This window comes from Merops nubicus, unplaced genomic scaffold (genome assembly GCF_000691845.1).
Source record: "Merops nubicus isolate BGI_N331 unplaced genomic scaffold, ASM69184v1 scaffold35339, whole genome shotgun sequence".
Taxonomy (NCBI): domain Eukaryota; kingdom Metazoa; phylum Chordata; class Aves; order Coraciiformes; family Meropidae; genus Merops; species Merops nubicus.
This window is the reverse complement of record NW_008632259.1, coordinates 3,978-14,257: the sequence shown is the minus strand read 5'-3', so window position 1 is coordinate 14,257 and position 10,280 is coordinate 3,978. Positions and strand designations below refer to the sequence as shown.

The window sequence follows — 10,280 nt, the reverse complement described above, 5'->3', positions numbered from 1 at the left end:
CACCGGGACGCCACCAGGGCACCGGGACACCGGCTTTCCGCCCGAGCCAGCCGGCAGGCGCCGGTCGCTGCCTTCCCGAGGAGGATGAAGCTGTCCTGGCTGGGCGTGGATGTCTCCCGGGTGCTGCACTTGGCTGCCGTGTTCTGCCTGACCTGCGTGCTGCTGAAGGCCATCCAGCTGTACCACCGGGGCGCTGGCCGACTTTCCCGGCCACCCGACCCACTGGCTCTTCGGCCACGTCCATGAGGTATGGCGAGAGTGTTTCCTCACGCTTTGGGGAATGATGCTGGTGAGACCTGTCTCTGTGGTCTTGGAGGATTGGTTCTCCCCGTCCCAGGGGATAGGAGAGGTGGGCATCCATCTTCTCAGCCATACAAACTTCTTCAGCACAAGAAGGATGTGGACCTGTTGGAGTGGGACCAGAGTAGGCCACAGACATGATCCGAGGGCTAGAACCCCTCTGCTGTGAGGAAAGACTGAGAGAGCTGGGCTGGTTATCCTGGAGAAAGAAGGCTCCAGGGAGACCTTATTGTGGCCTTTCAGTACTTAAAAGGGGCTTATAAGAAAGGTGGGGACAATCTTTTTAACAGGATCTGTCGTAACAGGGCAAGGGCTGATGGTTTTCAACTAAAAGAGGGAGATTCAGACTGGATAGAAGGAAGAAATATTTTTATACTGAGAGTGGTGAGACCCTGGCCCAGGTTTCCCGGAGAGGTAGTCAATGCCACATTCCTGGAAACGTTCCAGGTGAGGTTGGCCGGGGCTCTGAGCAACCCTCTCTAGTTGCAGATGTCCCTGCTCAGTGCAGGGGGCTTGGACTAGATGACAATGAAAGGTCCCTTCCAACCCAAAATATTCTATGTTTTTTGTGATGTTTAGAGAAGAGCACACACAGGCTACTGCAAATTGCTCAGTGGCAATATGTCGTTGCTGGCTCACAAAGGAAGCAATACTGTAACATGGCATGGACAAGGTCAGCCCAGGGTGTAACCCAGAACTGGTACTGGAGGCAGCAGAGCTGTGCTGCTCTGTCCCGGGGCAGGCTCCTCAGTCTGCTGCTGTGAAAGTCAGGGCACAGCCACCACGGCTGTCCCTGCAAGGCTGAGCAGATGCACACTGCTCCCAGCATCCAGAGCCACCTTCTGTCAAGGCCAGGTTGGATGGGGCTTTGAGCAACCTGGTCTAGTGGAAGGTGTCTGTGCCCATGGCAAGGGGGTTAGAACAAGAGGATGTTTAGGGTCCCTTCCAGCCCAAACCATTCTGTGATTCTCTCCTTGCCAGCTTGCATCGGCCTCACGGCCAGGCGAGCCAGACAGGGCATTCATCATTTGAAGTCATGTTTAAGCCACAAAATACATCCCAGATAGAGCATCCAGCACAGGGGCTACGGATCTTTTTAAGGTTGCATTAAAGCCACAACTAACTAAACCTGCATATGTAACCAGGCCTTGTCTAGGCATTCGTGGTGCGGGTGGCTATTCCCCGAGGTACACACGTGCCCACACAGATCAGCGTGGCCACCTTGGCAAACAGATTTACACCATTCATTGGCAGCTTTGTGAGGAGTAGCTGAGCTGCCTGGTGCAAAAGGCTTTTCCATACATGCAAAATGCTGCTTCAAATTGCCCTGATCTCTCCTGGGCTATGCTGATGCCATGCTCTGGCCAAATATGTGGTGCATTAAGTAAAAAACACACTGAAAAGGAGCTGGGAAATCAGGAGGGGACCTCTTAAGGCTTGTGTCTGTGCCGTGGCAGCCTCAGTTTTGCTGCGCTGGACAGGACAGGCAGTCTTTTGGCAATGTAAGCATAAAGATGGGCCAGTTCAGGGCTTAGTTGTGCTGCCAGTTAGACTTTAAAACTGCAATTAAATAAAGTACGTTCGTCTGTTTGTCAGTTGTGACTATTTATCCTGGAATGGGATTTAACCATTTGTGCGGATCACTCTCTCCCTTCAGTTGTTCACAACTTGACTTTTTACCTGGGAGAGTATTTTTTGAAGAATTCCTGCTTTGCATGTTTAATTGTTTGCTGATTAAATGCTGCTGAGTTCCCCGGAGCCCAAAGTTCATTGATGCATTGAGGAAACCAGCAGTGCTCTGGGCACAGGCTGAATACAAAGTTTACACGCACCTCGAAGGAGGACCTGAGAGCTCTCTGCAAGGAGAGCATTGCCATTTCCTATCCTGCTGATACAAAGCAATTCATTGCCAGTTTTGTTTCAGGTCAGTTCAGTATCTCAGGTATATTAGAAATTATATTAAGGTGTCAGAAGAGGTTGTATAGAGCTGTGCAGTCTCACTGTGGCAGCACGACTTGGTTAAAACCCCGAGTTGGCTGCACTGACTTCCCCTAGCCATAGCTGGTGGGAAGCAGAGGACAGCGGGGTCACTGCCCCGGGGGCTCTCCGTCCCTCTCCAGCCCTTTGCCTACTTCTGCCCTGTGCAGATTAGGGAAGCCAGCCTGGTTCTGGCTGAGCTTGGTGGAACTTCATGCTTAGATTTCAGCTCTCATGTTTTCGGTTTCATTTGCTGTTGGGGCGTAGTCATTAAAAGTGCCTTTAAGCGCCTCTTCCCACATGTTGTTAGTGTTGGATCCATTTCAAAACTTGCATTTTAATGTGAAATGAGGCTATTACCTTTCTTCCTTAGACGTGAGTGGGAGTTATACTTTTCGAGCCCCAGGGCAGGAAGAGGTAGAAGCGATGGTCTTTCATGCAGAGGCTGGAGATGCAGCCCTGGTTAAGAGGCTGGAGCTTTCCATTCCTCTTCCTCTGCAGCCTGCTGGACTTTGCACCCCGTGCCCTGGGAGTGTTCAGCACAGCAGGTGGAGGTTCCTTGGAGGTAACCTGTCCTCTCAGATAAACCTATCCCACCCTCTGTCAGTGCGAGATGGTTCTTTATAGCACAAACTGTGCCAGCACTCCAAAACCAAGGCTGGATACAAAGGCTTCTAGCATTAGGACTTCTGCCAGCAAGGCTTGCTCAGCATCTCCCAGTTAGTTCCATCTATGCTTTCTGTGGTTACGTAGTGGGAGGAAGCACAAGCAGACGTTTGAAAGGGACTTTCATGCATTCAAGTGTCACTCGGCTAAAGGCACTGTGCCAAGCCCTGCTTCTGCTGGCATTGCCAAAGGTGTAGGCGCTGGGGAGGGCTGCTTCCTTTTACCCAAAAACTTGTGCCCTGCAACAAGAAAAACTGATGTTCTCTTTAGTAAGTCAAATTTCTTGAACTTGAGCAAGAGAAGTTGAACAATAGCTTTCTCTCATAAATGAAAGCTAGATGTAGTTTGTCGTTCTGCCAAATGCAGGAGATATATGGGATGTGCTTCAGGGACCCCCCAGCTCACAGCCTTGGAGCAAGGAGCCTGGCCATGACCCCACACAGCCTGTGCACCCCACATCCTCTCCAAGACAGCCCTGACATGGGTGATTATTGGAGTGTGAGCCATCTCCCAGGTTGAGAAACATTAGACAAACTAAAAACTGGGTCGAGTTAACTTCAGCCCCAAAATGACTGAGCAAATATTCACCTGGTTCATTCAATAGGGTGACTTTGTGGCTGATTTCTGCACCAGTCTGCAGACTTAACTGACTCAAGCATCAAGTCAAAGCAGCAGCAGCTATGTCAGCCCTGGCTCACCAAAATCCTTCTTCCTGTGTATTGTGGCAGAGTAGATTTTGTTCAACAAAAAGGGAATTCGTACACGATTTTTTCCTTGTGATGTTTTTCTCTGCCTGAGACTTTGTTTCTTTCCACTTGTCCTTTGGCTGTTGCCTGATTAATATACAACAGCACTGGCTATAATAGCAATAAAATGGTGATAACTTTTGAAGAGTAAACCTGCTAGCACTGCTGACACGAATGCTGGTGCTCATGTTATTCCTCAGCGTGCAGCTTCAAAGGACAAGAGATGAAGCATTCTGGGAGCATGAGCTCTTCATTGCCTATTAAATTAAATTCCTGCTAATCAATGAAATCTTAACCTAATGTTGTTAACCAGTATCTCCTCCTCCATACACTCCATTGGTGACTGTGGACTCATTCTGCTGAATTTTTACCTGGACACTGGCTTTCTCCAGCTAAATGGCTGGAGGAAGCTGTGGCCCAGGTTTCATGGTCAGGAGGCATTGTTGCACCAGGGCAGACACAGCAGCAATGCTGCTGGCTGCTCTAACAGTGCTGCTGTATTTTCTCCTGACTGCAGGGTGCCAATCGCTCAGCCATGTGCAAGCGAGAACATATTTTCATGCTGCAGATGCTGTCTGGGGCAAATCTGAGTCTTCTCTGGGATGGCAAAGGAAAAAGAACGTGCACTGATAGGCACCTTCCCTGGCCCAAAGGATGTTCTCTGTGGTTAGGGTCAATTGATAAGGAATAATTGTTTTATATAATTTATATATTTAAAAATAACTCGCATCTCTACTTCTCACACTCTGCAAACCCAGAGGGATAACACCTTGTTTGTGGTCACCTGGTTTTGTGATACAGGAAGACCTCGATTAGTCTAAAAAAGTAGTTTGGGAAATTGCTTTTCTCTCCTCTTAATCTAAATATTTCTCTTTTTACTTCCCCATAACTACAGTTTCTCAAGGAGGAGGAGGTGCTGGACAAGGCAGAGATCTGGGCATGGAAGTACCGAGACGCTCACCCTGTCTGGTTCGGGAGTTTCTCGGGATTCCTGGTTGTCACCAATCCCGACTATGCCAAGGTTCTGTTGGCCAGAGGAGGTGAGGAGATGGTTACTTCAGCTGTGGAGCAACAACCACAGTCTATAGATTTCCCATACCAGCCTAAAAATTCACAGCAAGGCAGGATTTCACAGGGAGGTTGTCTTGCAGAAGTCAACTAAAGGCATGGAGAGATATCCCTCCTTCATGCCATGTCCTCAGTGCTTCAGGCACAGGGCTGTGGGGTTGACCAGGGCCACTCCAAATCTGTCAGATCAAACTTCTTCATGTGCTCCTTGAAAACTTACCTTCTTGGTGCCTGACACCAAGAAGGAGAAGGCAGCTAGAAGCTTTGTATGTCAGCTCAGACCCCTGGCTCCTACTGTGGAGACATATCTTTAGTGCACCTGGAGAGAAAGGTGCTAAGCAGTGCTGTCTGGGAGGGTTAATCATTTACCACATAGCACAGACTTTGAACTAACAGTATGCTTGTTTATTCCATCCTGGGCATCTGCTTTTATGCAAGTTTTCTTGTAGCTGGGCCAAACAATGTTGGTTTGTTGTGAAATACTGTTTAATTCTGCAGGGATGCCATTGGTTCTGCTCCATACCCAGCCCAGCCCAGAGGGAGCTTTCAGGTGCAAACCAGTGGGTTGATGCTATTGAAACATTTAGCATTTTATTTTTCTTTCTTGATTTTTTTTTTTTTTTAACAGATCCCAAGGATAATATGAGTTATAAACACCTTATCCCGTGGATCGGTATGTATTCCCAGGGCTTTGCCTACTAGGAATTATTCCAAAGTTATTCCAGAACATGCTATAAATAAAATGCATTTTGTGCTTGTTCCTTGATGCAGTGATAACTAAAAGCTTCCAGAAATTATTACATTTATTTGAAAAGGTACTAAATAATGCTATTCTTTGTGGTTTGAGGAAAGGAAGTTCAGACATAGTCATATGTACAAACGAGAACATCTGTAGGTAGCAAAGGCTGATGATGAGAGAAGCTCAGATTCAGTGGAGGACCAGTGAAAAATGCATCTGCTGATCAGAACTTTGAGCACCATCAGTGTCACTGTTTCTTTTCTGAGGCAGCACTGTGTGGTTTCAGTAAGCAGGGCTCTGCTCTAGCCCTGGGAACCCTGAAGCTGACAGCAACATTTGGAGCAGCTCAGACAGCAGATTTAACCACGCTCCTTGCAGGCAGAGGCTGTGTCCACAGGCAGGTGAGAGCAGCCTGGCTGTGCCCAGCAAAACTTGCCTTGCCTGTGTTTCTCCAGGGAACGGGTTGCTGATCTTACATGGGCCAAAATGGCATCAACACCGAAAACTCCTGACTCCAGGGTTTCATTACGATGTCTTGAAACCGTACGTGGCCCTGATGGCTGAGTCTACTAACGTCATGCTGGTAGGACTCATATCTGATGCTCCTCTCTCTGCCTTCTTTTCTTTCCCTTGATCCTGACTGGTCAGTAGGTAAATGCTAGTGCAGGGTTTTCTTGCAAGGCCCTTGCTCACAGCCTGGTAATTGTAAGGACAGGCTGTAGTGGTTGATGTTCCTGAGCCACCACAAAGCCCTGCCTGTGGGCTGGAAGGAGCAAGCAGGTTGAGCCTTCCTGCAGGGGCTATGTCTCTGGTACTGCTTTGGGCTCTGTGGCTAAGATCTGAGGACTAAGATTACTGCCATCCCCAAACTGTGCATAATAGCAATCCAAACAGCAACTTCTTCTAGGCTGTTTTTGTAAATGAAGAACTGAAGTAAATAAAGGTTCATAATAAGTCCCAAAAAAATGAAGGTAAGAGCAGTGCTATACTGGGACCTTAGGGTAAAGGTTATCATTTGCTGTTGACATACCCATGACTGGATCATAATCCCTGCCTTGCCTAACACATGGTGAAACTGGGCTGCTCTTCCATTGGCACAATAGAAACCCATGTGAATTACAGGTCACGGGCACCAGGCTTTGCACACATGGACCAGCAGGGGTCTGGGTACCAGATCTATTCCTCTGCCTCTCTCCATCCAACCTTCCCAGCAGTTCCACATGACCCAGGGAGCAGCTAGGAGCTGGGGGCTTGAGAGCCAGGGAAGCTTTTGCAGTGCACACTAGCACCTGGCAGTTTATAATTCCTTGCATTCGAGGCAAAGTGCCTATTCTGGGAGCCCATGCCACCAGGTGGCAATCGTTGTATGTGTAAGGATGTAAGTCTGTCCATATAAGCCCTGTTCCCCAGCCTGGTTTCATGCCATGGGAGTTTCAGGTGTGACTGTTCTCCTCCATCTCTTCCCTTTCTTGGCTTTTGAGTCCACTGGTTCCTTACAGCCATGAAGAGACAGAGGATTCAATATAATTTCATGTCTTCCAGGCAAGAGAGGCACTACTTATAGTTTCTCTAGGGAAAAACTGTCCCCTATGGGAAGAGTTAAGGAAGAGCTCCTATATTATATCCTGGAAAAAACAACAGAGAGAGACCATGAGATGGAAGCTTGCATCTTAGACACCAAAGGCACTCTGTGCTTGTGAGGCAGAGGCAGCAAACACAGGCTTGGTGAAGCCCAACGCCAGCATATGCTGCTCTACTGCAGGAAACACACTGCACCCCAAGAAATACTTTGGTAACACAGCCCCTCCCACAGCAATACACCCATCCTGGGCTTCTCTAGGGTGCCCTTGCCCAGGATAGGGTGTACCAGGGCTCACCACTGCCAGGATTCGAGAGTAGCAGCTGCTTAAGGCAAATCTTGTATTTATCATCCTGCTTTTGGTTTCCCTTCCCCAGAATTTTGATGGCAACTAAGAGGTTCCCTTCTTTTTCCCAATTCTCTGGGATATATCCCTAGTTGAGCACTCGTTTAACCAGAGAGCAACTGCGGATCATGCAAAACTGTCCCTTGCCTTCTCATTTTTGTCTCCTTTGCACCCCAGGATAAATGGGAGCAGCTGATCACAAACGGGAAACCAGTGGAGCTCTTTGAGCATGTCAGCTTGATGACACTGGATAGCATCATGAAATGTGCCTTCAGTTATCACAGCAACTGCCAGACCAACAGGTCAGCACTGGCAGCTCCAGGCCCTGACGGAAAGTTTGCAGCTCCAAAGGAAAGTGGGCAAATCACTTGTCATTAGGGTCCCAAATTTGCAAACTTGCCCCTTTCCCCTCTCCCCAGGAAAAACACCTACATCCAGGCTGTCTACGACCTGTGCCACATGGTGCACCAGCGCCTCCGCATCTTCCCCTACCACAACGACATCATTTACTGGCTCAGCCCCCACGGGTATCGGTTCAGGAAGGTCTGCCAGCTGGCTCACGACCACACAGGTACTCCCTGCCTCTATCCTCTGGCAAAGCTCTCCAGCAGGCTGGGTGATGGCTGATGGAGGCAGCGGGGTTGCCTCCAGCCCATGCAGTGATCCTGCCCAGGTGCTCAGAGCCAGGATCTGAGCAGAGCGTAAGCTTGCAGCAGTGGTCCCACGTAGGCATGAAGCAAGGGAAGTCTCACAGCTCCTGGATTATTAAACTGGACTAATGGAGGAATTCCCCTCTGGGAATGCTCCTGTTAACAGAGACTGGTGAGACTCAGAATGGGTGCTACAGGCAACACCCATACCAAGGGATGATTTTCTTTTTCAGTCCTGACGTGATTTTTTATGCAGGAGGGGTGGGAAAAATAGGCTGAGGAGTCTGGTGAACAAAGAAGTTTGCAGAAAAGGGTGTCGATATGCACAGCATTTGTTGCCATGCTGCTAAAACGCCAAACTGCCTGGGATGTGGAAGCACACGTCAAATGCATCATGAACTGAGAGGTGGTCACCCCACTTGAGTAAGTTCTGCACTGGCAGGACAACTTTGCAGCTCAGCATCTCTTGCCCCTGCTGAAAACTTCACTCCTTCTTCCCCAGACAAGGTGATCCATGAGCGAAAGGAGTCACTTAAAGATGAACAGGAATTTGAAAAGATCCAGAAGAAGAGACATTTAGATTTCCTGGACATTCTGCTGTGTGCCAAAGTGAGTGGCGAGGAGCAATGTTGTTAGCTTCTGCTGGAGTATACAACACACAGAGGGGTTTCATCATCTAGCTGGGGAGGATAAAGGGATTTATAAGCAGAATAAAAGGGGCACAGAATTCAGACTAGAGAATGATTTTGTTTAGACACACCTGAGGGTCATCACCATCTCCCTTTGCAATAGCTGAAGGAATATAATGTCCTTTCTTGGGATTTGATATTTTATATATAGGTATCTGGGCCACTATAATAGATATCATTTTTAGATAGATATGGGCTACTTAAAGTGTCTCTGGGCTGTTAGGATGAGAATGGAGCTGGACTGTCTGATGAGGACCTGCGTGCTGAGGTGGACACGTTCATGTTTGAGGGCCACGACACGACAGCCAGCGGGCTCTCCTGGCTCTTGTACTGCCTGGCGTCACACCCTGAGCACCAGGCACGGTGCCGGGAGGAGATCCAGGAGATCATGGGGGACCGGGAGACAATTCAGTGGTAAGGTTGCACATTTCCTCAGCTGGTAACTTTGTTTCCCATTTATTTATTTAGTATTTCTAAGTGAGCAACGTCTTCAGGTCTTGAAAGCAGGTGTGCCAAAGGTTGCTGTGTGCACAGGGACTTCATAGATGGAGTAGATACTGTATCCTTCAGCTAAAGCTGCCTCCCTGCCCTTCAGGGTTCATATTACCAGGGCAGACACAAAAAAAAAACATCCCAGACCAGGAGACAAGCCAAGTGCCTTGCTAAGACTTGGGCCTATAGTGTTGTTCTTTGCTGTCTCCTGTTTTCTCACCGTAGGACATTGTAATTGCAGCTTTTCACCTGTTGTGTTTTAACCTCAGCTGGCAACTAAACACCAGCAACTGCTCCCTCCCCAGCCCCCACCACATGTTAGGGGAGTAGAACAACAAAGTCCCATGGATTGAGATAAGGACAGTTTAGTAGAACACAAAGGGAGGAGAAACAACAACAATAATAATAACAGTGAAGTAATATATAAAGCAAGTGATAATAAACCTCTTGCCCAAGACGCAGCTCTCTCTTCTCTGGCCGCATGCTGAAGCCACCTGCTGAAAACAGTCCCCTTTTGTAGAAGGCATGTCAGTATGGTATCGACTATCCCATTGGCTGGTTGGGTTGCTTATCCTGGCTATGGCCCTGCACAGCTGCAGCCACTTGTGAACATGGTGCGCCCCGGCACCCCCCCAGCCACTTGTGAACATTAACCCTACCCTGGCCCAACCCCAGATAAAACCTTTTGCTGTCACTTTGCATGTAAACTTGTTCAGAAGTTGTTAAGGTTGTTCAGAGACGTCTTGGGATCCCAAATTTGCAGCAGCCTGTGGTTGGGCATTGCAGATCCCTCATTGCAAGATCTGTCCTGGGGGCTGATGGCTGTGGGACAAAGGGTCTCCTGGTCCTGGGTGGTGTGGGGCTCATCCTGCCTCTGTCCGAACAGGGAGGACCTGGGCAAGATGACTTACAGCACCATGTGCATCAGGGAGAGCCTTCGTCTTTACCCACCGGTGCCTGGCGTGTCCCGACAGCTCAGCAAAGCCATCACCTTCCCTGATGGACGCACCTTGCCAGAAGGTCTGTAA

General features: G+C 48.8%; 1 protein-coding gene across 1 annotated transcript in view; it reads left to right on the top strand.

Annotated features, from left to right (window-relative positions):
- Positions 1–84: 84 nt before the first annotated feature.
- Positions 85–10,280, top strand: part of LOC103780217 (cytochrome P450 4B1-like) — a 12,412-nt gene continuing 2,216 nt past the window's right edge. The window contains 10 exon segments of the mRNA XM_008947877.1: positions 85–188; positions 190–247; positions 4,585–4,729; positions 5,386–5,430; positions 5,952–6,079; positions 7,599–7,723; positions 7,841–7,992; positions 8,574–8,680; positions 8,984–9,174; positions 10,139–10,272. Coding sequence (XP_008946125.1) covers positions 85–188; positions 190–247; positions 4,585–4,729; positions 5,386–5,430; positions 5,952–6,079; positions 7,599–7,723; positions 7,841–7,992; positions 8,574–8,680; positions 8,984–9,174; positions 10,139–10,272 — 1,189 coding nt within the window.